This window comes from Arvicanthis niloticus, chromosome 9 (assembly GCF_011762505.2).
Source record: "Arvicanthis niloticus isolate mArvNil1 chromosome 9, mArvNil1.pat.X, whole genome shotgun sequence".
Taxonomy (NCBI): Eukaryota; Metazoa; Chordata; class Mammalia; order Rodentia; family Muridae; genus Arvicanthis; species Arvicanthis niloticus.
Genome location: NC_047666.1, coordinates 32,438,715 through 32,454,954, shown reverse-complemented (window position 1 = coordinate 32,454,954; position 16,240 = coordinate 32,438,715). Strand labels below are relative to the sequence as shown.

General features: G+C 43.9%; 1 protein-coding gene across 2 annotated transcripts in view; it reads left to right on the top strand.

Annotated features, from left to right (window-relative positions):
- The first annotated feature begins 5,536 nt into the window (after positions 1–5,536).
- The window catches only part of Prickle2 (prickle planar cell polarity protein 2), a 321,687-nt gene continuing 310,983 nt past the window's right edge, over positions 5,537–16,240 (top strand). Inside the window, exons 1-2 of one of the 2 annotated variants that reach the window (XM_076940135.1) lie at positions 5,537–5,670; positions 6,341–6,426. In XM_076940135.1, the coding sequence (XP_076796250.1) occupies positions 5,629–5,670; positions 6,341–6,426 (128 nt within the window). In that variant the 5' untranslated portion in view covers positions 5,537–5,628. Of the gene's footprint in view, positions 5,779–6,340; positions 6,427–16,240 lie in introns of both variants that reach the window. The other variant, XM_076940137.1, reaches the window with a different exon arrangement.

Below are 16,240 nucleotides of genomic sequence, written 5' to 3'. Positions count from 1 at the left end.
TGGCTGCTACAGCATTCCAAACAAAAATCAAAGATACTAAGAATTAATTTAATATTTTCAGCTTTATTCATTATAAAAAGAACTGTAAACTAATTGTAGAAAAATTAGATAGCTGCATTAAGTTTCTGATGACTGTGACAAAATACCTGAGCAAAGCAACTTAAAGCAGATAGATTTATGCTGGCTCAGTGTGGGGATACAGTCCATCATGGTGGGGAAGACACATCAGCAGGAGCGTGAGGCAGCTGTTCACATGTTCTGCAGGCAGGAAGCAGAGAGAGACAAATGCTCAGCTCACTTCCCCCTTTTTATTAGTCTAGGACTCCAGCCCATGGGATTCCACTAACATTCACAGTGCATCCTCTCTGCTCTGTAAGCCTTTCTGGAAACAGACTCCAAGAAACCCTCACAGGTGTGTTTCTATGGTGACTCTATGTTTTTGATTGTGAGCCTAGCCCTTAACATCTGAGCTATGTCTTCAGTCCTCTACAGTGATTTAAAATCTTATCAAGTAGACAGTAAAGAGTAATAGTCACACAGTAAACTATTCCATCACTTGAAAGTCAAACTAATTATCTTAAATAGAAATATTGTTTATTGTCATTTCTGGTCTTTTCTTTCTGCTATCTATCATTTATCTATTTTTTATTTACAAATGCATGCATTTTATTTTCGAGTATAGTGGGTACCCCACATCTTCCATATGTCTTTTAATTTCTATTTTGTAAACTGTTTTCCAAATAAAATAATACTCAGGAAAAGTGTCCCATATTCTATATTTGCAATGTAAGAACAGTGTCATTCAAAGAATAAGATACCATATTCTTAGTTATTTGGTATTTTCTGTTGTTTAGTAAACCTTCTGTACCTAGACATTCGGATAATTGGTGGCTTGTTTTTTCTCAGAAACAATTCTGGACTATTCCTTTAGCCACATATTTGTAGAGTTTTGTTTTGGTTTTGTATTTAACGTTTAGGATGAATTGAGGCCATGTTTCTAAACAGTGCTAAGTGCTAAGGCTTCTCAATGAGAAGTATGCACATTGGTTAGTTCTTCTTACTTTTTCTAGATGCATTAGAGTATATTTATAAATTCCAGATAATGTAATGCTTTGTGAAGTACTTAGCTTAGGTACTCTGTTCTTTTCTTTCCTATTTAATTTGTTTTTCTGATTCTCTCTCTCTCTCTCTCTCTCTCTCTCTCTCTCTCTCTCTCTCTCTCTCTCTGTTTGTGTGTGTGTGTGTGTGTGTGTGTGTGTGTGTGTGTGTATGGTCTAGGCTCAGATGGGAAAATGTGAAGAGTACAGAAAAAAGCTGCTTGGGAAGGAAGAGAAAAATTTGTATATTCCATCACTAAGAGAAATTTCTCTCTAAGTCTCCCTGGTCACCCTCCTCAGTTTCCCCAGCACTCTAAGCCTGAAAACCTCTTTTGCAAAATACCACTTGTAGACTCCTGATTCCAAGGACATCCTGATGGTACTTGTAAATGCTGACTGCTGTTCAGGTGGTTTTTACCCCTTTTAAAGCATCCACATTTGTCACTAGTACATTCCACAAATAAATGTACCCCTGGTGAGGCTGCACTTACATACTCTGTGCTTCGTTCCTGTTATAGGAAGCTCTTTATGGACACATCTTTGAGGTCTTCTGCAGGTATGCCAGCACAGCAGGAGAGAAGCTTCACTTGACTTAAAAAGCCACAGATTTATATAAGAGAAAAAATAGAAAAGCCAAACTAAATAATTTAGGGACTTTTATATAGGTTAAGGTGAGGGGAGACACACAGTGTTTGCTGTACCTGGTCCAGATTTGATGAAAAAAAAAAAAAAAAAAAAAAAACTCAAGCAACAAGGGCATATTTCTTAATTTTAGATCCTTTATGTTTCTGCTTATGGAATGAACATATGTTCATTACAGGAACTATATTTTAGAAGCAGAAAGGTGAAAAACTTGAAATCTCACACCAGTTCATCCTGAGGTGTGGTGTGTGTCTTTCCTAACCAAAGCTAGTCTGCCTTGGTTTTAGCTTTCCACTTCATGTTTCAGCAGAGACCCCCATGCTGACAAATGTGTATGAAGATTTCTTCACGCTCGGTTAGTAATCACATTGCCTGGAGAGACTAGGAGGGAACATAGATCAAAGACCACAAATGCAAAGGTACAGCACAACAAACTTGCCTGCTGTTTGCACAGAGTGGATGGCAAGAGTTTTTCTTCCTTTCTTACTAAACTTCATCTTCCTAATCAAGAGAAAATAACCGATGAGTATATAGGAAAGATCGTATAAGCCTCAGGACGTTTACACCTGTCTGGCAGGAATGCATCAGTAGGGACCATGTCCATGAAAAGGTGCTCTCATAAAAATATGCACGGAGAAAGCATTCTTACAGCTTGATTTGTGGGGTGTGCTAGGGCTCATGCCTGTGTCGTGTGATACTATTTCTGGGGAGACCTAAATAAATGTCTACTTATCAGAGACTGGAAGCTAATGACACACCAAAGGATGGATACCACCAAAGTCCAATTTGGTGAACAAGTGAGTTCTATTAGAGTTACTTAGAAGAATATGAGTGAGGGGTTACTTCCAGGAACAGAAATTACTCAGATAAAGATCCATTACCTGAAGCCCACATCACTGTGCGAGACAACTCAAAAGTTCTGGAAACTTGGACCACAGTGCATAGCCTGCAGGCATTTTAACAGGCTAGAGAGTGTCCTTTCTAGATGTGATTCTCTTTCAGGGAGTTCAGCTTGTCTAAGAGCATTTCCCAGCAGTTTTTACTGTTTATATATGCCTGGGGAAGAGGAGCCTAGTGAATTTGTTCAGTTTCAGGGACTTCCTAAAGTCTTTTAAGTTGTTTACTTCCTTAGCTTCCCTGTAAGATAGAGTGTAGCTTCTATTTAGACCAGCCTGTGTTTCTTCTCCTTTTAAACATCTTAATGTTAATTCCCTCCAAGATGGAAGGCTTTACTCTCTAGGAAACTATGTAACAATGTGGCTTATTTCAATAACTCATGAAGTTCAGTCACGTCATTCTTGCATCTCCTCTTTGTCTAAACAACAAATCTTTCATAGACTCATATTCTCAAGGATATCATTATTACTCATTCTTTATTAGCTACATGTATCTAGGAGCAAAACCTTGCACAGGGCACCTGCCAGTAGCTCCTGTAGCTCCTTTTGGGGACTAAATAGCAGGTTTCATTTCCTCTGGACACCTGCTGTCCATCTCCTGGAAACTTAAATAGCAGTGATGCTCTTACTGTGTGGTCCTAAACAGTTTTGCAATTAAAATATGTGTAGACAGCATCCATAATTATAGCATCACCACTGTTCCTCATGATCTTTTTCTACAGGGCAGACATGAATGTGCAGTAACTCTTCTGAGAGGGTCCAGTGAGCATACTGCCCTGAGAAGTTTCCATTGCTGTCCTATCCTGACCCTCCCCCTGCCAAAAAAAAGCTGAAGCTACTGCCTTATATTTAGTCAATAAAATGTATTTTTATTAATTCTTTGAGGATTTAATATGTGCATCACTGTATTTCAATCCTGTTCAACCCATCCTCCCATCTCCTCCTACTCTGTGTTCCCCATATACTACTCATAGGTATGGGGCCATCGATGGGATCCTGGTAGATCTATCAGAGGGCATACCCTTAAAGAAAAATGACTCTCTCTCCCCACTGGATACCACCAAATGTTAGTAGTTCCTCAGTTGGGGTAGGGGAGATCAGGCAAGCCCTCCCTTCTGCACATTGGTTGGAATGTTGATGGCTTGATCTTGTGCTGACAACTTCAGCTGCTGTGCATTCATGAGTGCAGTGGTTATGTTATGTTTAGAAGACAGCATCACTCCATACACCACTGGTCTGGAGCTTACCAAGTAGGCTAGATCGGCTGATCAGTGAACCCCAAAGATCTTCCCGTTTCCACATCCCTAGCTCTGAGTTTACATGCATGTTCCATCATGCCTAGCTCCTGTTTTCTTTCTGTTTCTAAATGTGGGTTCTGAGGATCAAATGCAGGCCCCTGTAGTTGCAGAGCAAGCATGTCACCGACTGAACTATCACCACAGGCCCCTGGGTCTCAGAGCATTTTTATAAGGACCAGGACGTGGGTGAGGTGGGTGAGGCCAGGCAGGATTTGGCAGATATATCTGATATTGATTTTGATTCTTTGATCATGGCACATAAATATTTATCTTAATTACTGAATTTATTCTCTGTAAATTTTGATCCTGAGGCAAAGGCCTTACAGGCCTCCCCTTAGAACCAAACTAAACTTTGTTGTCTTGTTGGTGAAGGTAGACAGATTGTTTGGATGAAGAAGGGGTTATCTGAGTTGTATCTAGCCATTCCTTTGACTTTGATAGATAGGTATCTTGCCCCCTACTCACTGTGTTATCTCAAGTGGAGATGGCTTCTCTTTATTCAACTGCAATGTCCCATATATAAAATGCTAAGCCAGAAGATCTTTTTTTTTTTTCTTCTTAATGACAAATTGCCTTCCTTTGACTTACAGGAGTATCCAGAGTGTGCAAACCTACATAAGTGCCAGAGTGAAGAAGACAAGGCCCTTCTGTCATTTGGGTTTGGTTGAGAACAGATGTCAACACATGCTTTGTATGTCACAAATGTGTAAGCGATGGCATAGTGGGTGGTGGAGAGAGTTCAGGGGAAGTGTTATTTGAGCTGAAGTATCAATGACTAGTGGACACCATAGCCTTGCCTCATAGAACGGCATCCTTGTTTTCGATTCCTTAACTTCCACCAGCCCTGAGTTACTGCCCATCACAACCACTGCACATGTCCTGACTCATCCTTCAACCATGCTATAAGATAAAGGCTTCTGTTATATCTTTTTTCAAAGGATTGATAAAAGGGCAGGTAATGGTAGTACATGGCTTGATCCCAGTACTCGGATGCCAGAGGCAGTCCAATATTCGTCAGTTAACAGCCAGTGTGCTCTGCATAGACCAGCCAGGGCTACATAGTGAGACATCCCCACCCTCTATCTATCTATCTATCTATCTATCTATCTATCTATCTACCTACCTACCTACCTACCTATCTACACACACACACACACACTCACACACATGTATACATTTATATGCATACATTTATATTAGACATCTCTTGATAAGACATACAAGTTTAACAAATTTTGAGAGATCACTAATACACGCTGGAAGAAGAGTTTAAATGTTTAAATTTAACGTGAAAATCTCTCTTTGCATCTCCGCCCGACGTCTGTGAAATGTCCCCTGCCCCCTAACTTCAGGGACCAGAGTGAGCGGAAGAGCTTTTAAGGGCTGGGCTAGCCAAAGAGTTCTCCCCAGAGGGCAAGGAAGCAGGAGAAAAGAGAAAGTGGCCTCAGCTGGTGCCAGAGAGGATGGGACTGGCTGGGGGAGGGCGGGGAGCTCGCGGAGAGGGGAGGGACCAGCAGGCGGGGAACGAGCTGCAGAGGGAAGGGAGGAGGGGAAACGTGCTCTCCCGAACCAGGCGGGACAGCTAGGCGGAGACCGCCCGGCTGACGACCGTGCCGGCCCAGGCCACCCGCCCTCCTGGCGGCTGCAGCGCGGACACATTCAACCGACAGCGCTGCGTGCGGGAAGCGCCCGGCCATGTTCAGCCGGAGCTCGCGGAAAAGACTGTCCCGCCGCTCGGTGAGTGTCCTCCACCCGAGCGGAGTCGCCCGCCCGGTCCCCACCGCCGGCAGCCAGCGCCCGGGCCCAGCCCCTCTCCGCCCCGTGGCCGCGCACCTGTGGCCCCAGGTAAGCTGGCCCCGCGGGCGCGCGAGGGGCTGGGCCCTACCCCGGACCGGGCGACAGTGCCACCAGGGACCTGAACCCTAAATGCCACAGTTCAGGGCACCAGGGATTAACCTTTTTCTTTTCCCCTTCTCTTAAGGAAAATGGGAACCCCAGCACAGGACATGACCTGGGACTGGCTTTTGGGCGTCCCAGCTACCCTTTTCCTAGGAGCCCTGGCTTAGTCCAGGGCAGCCACCAGGTGGTCCCCGCAACTCCAGGGAACAGAAAGGTCTTGCTTTTGTTTCTTAGAAACCGGTGACCAAGGTGTCTGGGGGAGACAAAGCCCCAGACAAGCCATTTCTTGGTGATTTGGTGCCCACGCTCTCTATATAGATAGCCCACCTGGGATCACATGCTCTTCTCCAGGTGGTAGAATCTGGCCCGAGTCCCCAACATCAGAAAATAGTTGAGTTCAATCACAGAGGAGGGGTGGGAGGGGCAGGCCTTCCTGCCTAGGATACAAGTGGGGCTTTGAGGGGAGCCTTGGTGGTGGACACGCTTGTGTTGTCTTTTTGTTTTGAAGTTGACCGGACTGGGTCGGATTGAGAGAGGCCAGCCATGTAACGCCTGTGGTGACCAGTGTCCTGGGTTCGCCTTGCATAAATGGAGGTAGGATGGTCTTAAAACACACAACACTATAGGGAAGAAAATAAATATACTTTCCCCCTTTTAAGTCTATCCTGTAAGTCACATGGAAAGAATGCAAACACTGTTCCTTTAAGAGCCCAGCTACATCTGCTACAAATATTGAAGGTGGAAGTGGTGGCCAGACACTGGAGGATGCAGGAGATGCATTTTCCTGATGCCAGAGCTTTAAGTGGGAAGTCTCTAGGTAACTCAGCCCCAAACAATTCAAACCTGGAGCATGGTGGTGTTGCCAGGCACCATGGTGCAGTGGGTGGAGGATTGCCTAGACTAACTGGTGTTTTCCAATTGTGTTCTCAGTTCAGCCCTTGTAACTCTGGGTCCCAACCACAAATCCACCACTGCCTGCCTGTGCTGTGTCAACCCTCTTCCCGTGGCCAGATGTTTCTTATTAATGTGCCTCGAATGTTGATTTTCAGGCAGCCTCAGCTGGCTTGCAATGATTTTGTTTGGGAGTGGAGGGATTCGGGTACCCTCCCACTGCATCTGACTGGTAGGGCAGTGATTGGGGAAAGTTGGGGTGCGCTTGGCAATGTAAAAGTGAGTTCTTTCCCTGCCATCTCTATGAAAAGGGAAAAGTGGGTACAGTGGACAGTTGGCCAGTATCATTTCTTGGATTCAAGCATCCTTCCTACCTCTCACAGGGTCCTTTGAAAGAAGACTGTTTTGGATTCAACGGAGAAAAGTTATCTGTGACCCCTACCCCTTAACCCCCCCCCCCCACCACCACCTTTGCACATCTCTGGTTTCCTATGACACTGACACATGCTGGGCATTCCATGTTAAGGAAACCCCCAGCTGGTTTCTTCAGAGATGAAGTGCTTTTGTTTCCCACCTCAGATGAGCCTGGCAGGCTCTCTGCCTTTGTTTCAGGGCAATGAGCACAGACTTGGGGCTTTCAAGCATTTAATGACTAGTGTGGCAGAGTCCAGGCAGGCAACATTATAAATGTGATTGGGGACATAGACATCTGTCAATAGAGTCAGTGCTGTCTTCAAGGGGATATGCTCTAGGCAGGCCCCCGGGTGTCTCAGGTATGAGAGTGGCTTGCACATGGGTGTGGATATTGAAACCTTTTTGTAAGCTAAATTCCATGTGATAGAATAGCTCATGGCTTCCTTGCTCCATCTGGCGATGAAATGGAAGGGATGAGCAGGGCAGGTGGTTTGCAGTCTCCGTGTCTTCCTTTGCCTATGGATCACCTTCTGACTAGAGGTCAGTTGGCAAGTGGCTCAGTGAGGGTATATATATAGCTGTGTGACCTCTGAACGCTCAGTTCCTAAGAGTCCACGGTTCCCAATTTCTCTACTATTAGATGGGAGTGACAGGGACACTTCCCTGGGTTTAAGTTCGGTGTTGAAAGAATTGTTTATTTTTAGGCCCAGAGTAAATGTGCACTAATTTTGTTGGTTCTAGCTTCCTTCCAAGGGCTGCTCAGGAGGAGATATAACTCACTCACTTGAGGAGGCTGGATGACCAGGGTTGCCTTGACCTTCATGATCATAGCGTCTTAGAACTTTACATCATTTTAACCCAGCTGATTTTGTGATGGGAAAACAAGGGTTTTATTTTCAGCCCATGAAGGAAAAGAGACCTTTTCATCAAACTGAGGGATTCTTCACATGGAAGTAATTTCCCCATGAGCACCAGCAAAAAGGCTTCCCTTTGTGCCATGAATAGGGTTTTTATGGTGTTTCCTCCCATCACTGGACAGGAAGCAGCTTGGGTGACCTTCTGCCTGATCGTTTGTGGGGTTCTAGTAATCTTTGTAGTCTTCTTTTAAATGGTCCTGTTACCTTCTTTTACTGGGAAGCTCTAAGCTCTTTGGTAGACATCAATGCCTGAGGGTGACGAAGGGCTGGAATGTTGGGCACCAGGAGCTTGCTTTTGTTCTAACACAAGGAGAACACACTTCTTTCCCCAGACTCCAAGTCTCATTGCTGTGGCAAGCTGTATGATCAAAGTAACTTAACGAAGGAACAGTTTATTTTGATGGTAGTTTGCAGTGGTTTGGTCTGATGCTGTTTGTATCCTGTAGCTAAAACTGGTTCCTCAAGGTGTGGTTGCCCCCAAAGAGCAGAAGCTCACATACTCAAGTGATGCCGTGTGAACCTTCTCTCCAGTTTAACTGGTCAATAAAAGGCTACCACCTATGACTGGGCAGTGGAGGGAGGAAGGTGGGACTGGAGGTTTGAGAGGAGGTTGCAGGAAGGGGAGAGAAGAGAATAGACTGGAGGAAGCTGATGGAATAGAAGAAGCCACCATAGACCAGAACCATGTGGCCAGGAGAAACAGCAGGTAACAAGGGATTCTATAGCAGGGGAAGAAGTTACAGTAGCCCTAGATCTGCCCAACCTAGGCATTTAGCTTATGAATAAAACATCTGGATTGTGTGTCTTTTATATGGACTTATTAGAGCATTAATTCCAACAATAGTAGTCTATCACGATGGGAAGGACATGATGGCAGAAGCTTGAATCAGCTAGTTACATTGTAGCCGTAGTCGGGAAGAAGAGAGAGATGAATGCTGGTCCTCTGGCCTTTGGGATGGTATCTTCCATATTTAGCATGGATCTTTCCTCCTCAGTTATACTTTTCTGGAGACAGTCTCATAGACAAGCCTAGAGATACATTTCCTAGGCGATTCTGAGTCCATGCAACTTGACAATGAAGATCAACCATTACAACAAAAACCCTAAGAGCTTTCCTTGTGACCCCAGCCACTTCACTGGTCTGTGCGCATCCAGCCTGATCCTCCTCCATCCCAAGGCCCACATAGGCATCTCTTCAGGGTAAGATAGAAGTAGGGAATTGCCTCCTAGCACAAAGGGGTGTGAATTCTAGGAAGGAAGCCCAGAGAAAACAAACTTCTTTCTTCTGGCACGGTGCTCAGACCTGGGGCTTTGAAGTACACCCAGAATTTAGCTGGCATCTGTTCTTCGACTAGCTCTGTGACCTTGGAAAAAGGACTTAGGCTCCCTTTCCTGTCTCACTGGAAGACTCTGCAGCACAAATATTTGAATGGCTGTTGGATGCCAGGTGTTTTGTTGTTGGTGACGACTCAGCAAGAGACAGACAATCAGGATTCCGGGCCCTATTCCACAAATAATTAAATCCTAGATAAGGTGGTTCGTGCAAAGTCTCTGAGGAGATGACGTTTGGGTGGAGATCTAAATGAAGAAAGAGAGGAGAAGAACCTTGCTGATTGGAGCTGGTAAGGAAACCAACATTCCAGCTCCTGGAAGCTTGTTAGGAAAGTAGTCTGAATCTTATCCCTTGACCTGCTGAGTCTATCTTGAACTGGAGCAAGGTACCTGGCTGACCTGTGTGTACATTAACATCAAGAGGCACTGAGTTAATATGCTTTGCAGAATGAATGGAAAAATTAGTCTCCTCACTTTGGGCCTTACCATGAGGTATAAAAGACATCTGTAAAAGTGTGGGTCTTATTAAAACATTTGTATTTTATCACAAGGACTTTGCTAAGTGATGGTATGCTCCCATTTTATTGTTCTGTTTTTCTTTAGGCAGCAAATGTGGATATTTTTAGGATTTCTAATAATAATAAGGGGTTATGTGTCTTGGAAAACAGGGTCCACAGTTCTTGTACTTTGTGTAGATCAACTGGAAGCATAGGTGGCCTCTACTCGATGCGGGTGACCTAGTGAAAAGAAAGCATTATCTCATGGCAGCTTATTGGAAAACCCCAGAGTTTTCAGGCTGCAGAGAATGATGCCAAGGAGGAATATGAAGGCAGTACCAAGACTATGACTTGGTACTTAGTGCATCTGCTACAAGAGGACTACTGGGGGCCAATTATGCTTGCATGTTTGCATCTAGGCTAGGGCAGGGGCAGGGAGATTTGCACAGTGGTTTGATCTCTGCATGTTTGGGTACTACTGACAACAGTATCAGATGTCCATCATGGAAAACCAGTTAGAAAACAGAACACATGCAATAACAGGGCAGACTGACTGGTGGGTGTCAGGCTCCCACATGTAACATATAAGCTTACCAAACCTTGTGAGCTAGGTATGGTTATTTTGTTAATAAGGAAATCAAAGCTCCCAGTTGCTGTATCACTTAGCTAAGGCCACTGGACCACCAAGAGTTATGTTCATCACCAGAGACTCACCTGTCTCTTGTGACTTAGTATAAAGCAGTGGCCACAACCAAAGGCTCGAGTCATCCAGCAATTCGTGGGGTCTGTTTGTTCTGCTTGGCACATTGAACAAGTAAACCCCCTATGTTAAAGTCAACTTTCTGGCTTCTTTAGGAAAAAAAAAAAGTCTAACTATTTGATACTGTCAGGTTAGTTTTCTTCCTTGACAGTAACTGGTGGCTTGTGAGTAGTTTCCCTTCACATGGGACTGAGTCTGACCTACCTCAGTTGCCCGAATTCTGGTTGGTTAAGGACCTCTTTGCATATCCAGGTTACATGTCCAGTTCTAGAAATCCCAAGTGAGTGCTCTCATCTCTGCCAATCAAGTTTTGGAAACACTAAGCTGCTCTAATACTGTGGAAAACAGTGACAACCAGACAAGTGCTTTGTGTCCTCTCTCTCAGGCATGGCCACTCTTGGATGTGAATGTGGCTGTTCACTTTTTTTTAGTGGGAGTCCCAGAGAAGTCAAGCAGAATGCCTGGCTTTTCACAGCCAGCTAGCCAATGATCATCCAGATCTGTCTGACTACCAGCATTTTTCTTATGAAGCAAGGCCTCTCATATTTTACCTGCTCATAAATTGCTTGGCGATTTCGTTCAAACTCAGGTTCTGGTTCTCTTGGTTTTAGATAGGATCCAAGAGTCTGTCTTCCTCCTGAGAGGTTCCAAATGGCTGCTTGAGATGTTCTGGGAACCACACTGTGCCCTGCAAACATCTAGACTGTGGCCCACAAATTCTGACCTCTTGGGCAAATCTAAGCTTCAGGTCTTTTATGGTCGTGAATCAAAAATGGGTTTTATAATTTTAAAGATCAAGGAGAAAAATAAAAAAAAATGATAATTCACAATTCAGGGAAGTAATCTGAAGTTCAAATTTCCATGTTTATATATGAAATTACTGAACAAAGTCCAGCTCACTTGTTGACATTTCATCTTATTTGTTTGTTTATGTATTGTGATAGCAGTAGGGTTGAATAGTTGAAGATGAGAACACAGACCACCTAGCCTAAACGATTAGTTTCTGACTCTATAGAAAATGGGTGCTGGCCTCTAGACTGGATTACTTACTATTTAGAGTGCATGCATACTTAGTTTAGAAACAAGGAGTCTGAGAACCTCTGGAGTCTCAGCCATAAGGAAACATTTCCTGCCAACGTGGTTGAGAACAGAGGTAAAAATAAAAGCAAGCAGAGAAGCAGGGCACAGACCAAAGCTCTTTCTAAAGGGCTGTCAACAGGGTTTGCAAGGCCAGATCAATGACCCTCCAGGGGCTTCTAAGCCCCCTTGTAATCTTTTTAACATTGCAACTTTATGTATACATGTAGGTTCAATTGGAGCAGGAAGAGGTAGACTTTTACAACAGCCTCCTGGAGTCCCATTTTCAAGAGCAGCTGACAGGGGCAGCCCACAGCAGGGCTAGACTTGGTGAGGCCATTATAATTATGTAGACCAGTTAGTCTCTGAATAAGGGAGGCTTTTCCAGTCACATGCTTTGGCTGGACCATGGTTGCTCCAGAGGCATTGCCCTTAGGGGGCAGCCATGCCTGTGCCTTGAAAAGCATCCTTTCTTAGTTGCCTTGGTGACTCTGGGCTGCTAACTACAGCCTTAATTTGGGATGATGCAGGCTTGGTTTTTAAGTGGATTGTTATTTGGCTATGAAATGGTTTCCCACCTATTGCGCTGTCTCAATCAATACATTTGCTAAGAAAGTAAGTAAGTGTGTGTGTGTGTGTGTGTGTGTGTGTGTGTGTGTGTGTGAACGACACACAGAGAGAGACAGAGAAAGGCTTAGACATACCTGGGATCTTCTTCCAGACAGGACTAAGAAGGGTGCTGGTTGTATAATGTGATTTGGTAAAATGTATGATACAAGTTGAGTTCTTTATGAGGGGTTTCTCATGAAAAAAAAAATGTAGTCCATCGCAATATATTTGGCATGTCTTATTTGGAAATAGATATTGGTATTATAAAAGGAACTGAAATCTCTCTCATGCAAACACACACACACACATATATATACACATGCACCACACAGACCACACACGTGCACACACACACACACACACACACACACCCCATTACAGAGAGGAGGAAACTAAAGCCGTGGAACAAAGCCTGCTACCTGTCTCTCATGCCTGCTGGCTAAGATGGTTTTCATCTTTTTAAATGGTCAGAAAGAAATTAAAAAGAAAACATTTTGTGCCACATAAAATTATATGAAAATTCCATTTTAGAGGCCTGTAAATAAAGTTTCACTTGGCAGCCAGGCCCACCGACTTTTCTGGTGACATCTGAGACTTATGGCAGTGAATTATAAGGCAGGCCTTATGCCCTGCAGAGCTGAAAGTGGTTATGACCTTGGACAGTTCAGACCCAGTCTCTCAACTGCTAAGCGAGAGACACATATTAATTAAGCTTCAGTCATGTCATTTTTATTAACATTTATATAGAAAAGATGTATTCTTCATATTATCATTTAGAGCTTGCATTTTTCATACTTTGAAATAATCTGTAGATCTTTTCCACATTTAGTATCTATAGAACATGAAGATCTAATACGTTTCTTAACTTTCATCACACATTGTTGAGGCTGTTTTGTTTTTTGTTGTTGTTGTTTGTTATTTTTTGCTGCTTCTTACTGATTACTCTTACACTGTCATTGTTCCATGCCCATGTGTTTGCCCAGTTTTATATTTTCTGTCACATAACTGGAACTGCTAGGTCAGAGGATATGGATGTGAAAAATTAAAAAACACTTGTCAAATTGTCCTGCCAATTTCCATCCCAACTCCTTTTAAAAAAAAACAAGAATGTACACTCCTTAGGCTGTGATGTTGAGATATCCCAGCTTGTATGGCAACCTGGTAATTAATCCTTGCTTAATTGCCCCAAGTGACAGTTTGTGTCTGACGAGTAGTGAGAGAAGAGAACATCGGTGTCAGTCACCCATTTTCCACCATATATTTTAATTTGCCTTTAATCCTGTCTGTGATGCTCGCGCTCTGTCAAGCAGCGTCACTCACCCCAATATTTCCAAGGTTTCCGTCAGCAGGAGGAAGGAGAACCCAATAAATTTGCTATTTTATTGTCTTTTGGTTCTGCAGGCTCAAAGGTCACCCTTTAACCTTGCCGTTAATGAGTACTCCAGAGGGATTTCCCTGTGTGTGTGTGTGTGTGTGTGTGTGTGTGAGAGAGAGAGAGAGAGAGAGAGAGAGAGAGAGAATGAATGAATGAATGAGAATGAATGAATCGCCTACTGGGAATCATTCCCAGATGCCCCAGCTTCTTGAGATCAAAGCTTTTCTATCTACCTACATATAGGACAGCAATAGGTACAGTCTCTGGGGGGCAGCCGGAGACTGTTTCCAGCCAGCGTCATGACTGTTTCTTTGAGGCTCATAAAGACTTACCTTGGAGCACTACTGTAGAATGGCTAAAGGGGCAAGCTTTAAATGCTGGTTGTTGGAATGCTGTCTGTCTGAATGTGTGCATGTGTGCAGAGGCCAGAGCTTAACCCAGATGTCATTCCGCAGGAGCTGCCACTTTAGTTTTTATACAGCATCTTTCACTGGGACCTGGGGCTCACTGATTTCACTAGGCTGGGTATCTAGTGAATCCCAGGGGACCCCCCCTGCTTCTGTCTCTCCAGACTGCCAAAGTGTGTACCACCACACCCATCTTGGGTTCTGTGGTTGTAACCCAGGTTCTCATGTTTTTGCAGCAAGCACCAGCAAGCCCCTAAAAAATTGCCCTGGTTCTGCTTCTGAGGCTGGAGAGCAGCACCAAGCAAATAATGTAACCTTTCTGAGCTCAGTTTTCTGAGTGAAATGAAGGCAATACGGTTTGTCTGGTGAGGTGGCTGTAAGATTTATGGGTTGAAACACACATGCCTCCACTGGAGACTGTGTTCCATGAATTCACAGGTTCCAAGAAGAGTCAGTGGAAACAGGGCTGTATGAAGAGAGAGGTGTTCTGGGTTCAAGGCCCCAGAAATGGCAGGTTATAAGATAGATTTTAAAAAGCCACTTCCTCAGGAGTTGAAGCCTATCAGTCTCTGTGGGAGTGATGATTCTCCACTTATAATCAGAGAGACAGTGCAGAGCTCCCAAGAGGGAGCTTAAGTGATATTAACAGAATGAGATCTCGTGGTTTGGACCCTTATTGCCTGTGGACTGTCCTGGGAGGAGGGCAGGGGAATATACACATCATGTGAAATGGCCTTGGTAGAACTGGGCCCTATATTCTCATAACCTCCATCCAAGTGAAGTGTGCACAAGGTGTTCATAAAAACAGTTTGCAAAAGCTAGGAGGAAGGTAGCTTCCGACTCATCCTCTAGGGGCCTCTTGTGAGTAACTGCTTTGTGAAAACTCAGGTTCAAGGTGCATTGTGAAATGTGAATGCAGGTTCAGCTGCATTGTGAAAACTCAGGTTCAAGATGAAAACTACACGTTGTAGAGCACACAGTCTACTTAATAGTAGTCAATGAGTTTGGTGGCTCTCTGGCCTTTCTAAACCCTTCATTTATATGAGTACTAGCTCTCAATCAATCCAAAAATCCCTGTTACGTGGCATAAAAGGGAAGAACATTTATTCAATGTCTGAACCTGAGATCAGGTACTGAAACCCCTTAAAGCAAGATCCGTGTTTACATCTTGTTAGCATTATGCAGGATTTAAATCTTGAATATGTTGACATTTGATATGGGCAGAAATACAAATTTTTGCTTTCTTGGGATAACCAAAAATATATGACGACCCGTCTCCTATAGTTCTTTCCTTTTAGATGGAGCATGTGTGTCTGGCGGGCACAGTCCCCACTGTCCCCTCTACTCTCGTACTTGCTCTGCCTTGCTTGCACACACCAATGGCTACCGTCAGTACACAGATGATTTTGTGGCCACAGATTTAATAGAGACCATAACCATGGATGGCTAGAAGGATGCTAGGAATATTAAGTCACTCCTTGGCAGAGACATCCATGCAAACCACGATATCTAGGCAACAAAGTCCTCCATGCCTGGGAGATGACGTGGGGGAAGGGACCAATGTTATGGAAACTTTATGTGTGCCTGGTGTCTTACATGCATCACTTCATGCCATACTTACAACAGTTTTCTGAGATGCCTCTTTGACCTTCCATTTATCAAACATAAGGTAACATGGAAGGAATGTAGCAACAGATAGCAAGGTCTAGTTCACTCAGACAGCAGGTCACAGATCTTTCAGGCTCAAGATACCAAGTTGTTCAACCAAGACTTGTTTAGTTATACATTTTGTTTAGTTTAATTTTGATTTTGGGGGTCTAAATATGAAACTGTATTGTGAAGTAAGTTGTCTTATGTTTTCAGTATATGTTTTCAGTATTTTGGGAATGGAATCTGCTTCCTGTCTGTAATTGAACCTGTCTGAGGAACCCTGGATTAGCTGGTGTATTTGAGGCTGGGTCCTTTCACATGAAACCCCTATCAAATTGGAAGAGATGGTGATTGTTAGGGTCTCTGAAAGAGGCCACCAGGATCCCAAGCTCCATAGAAGGGGAATTGTAGCTTAACCAAATCTGTGTGTATTAAAGATAGGGCTATAGCTTGGGGTTTAGTTGGGCAGATTGGAAGTC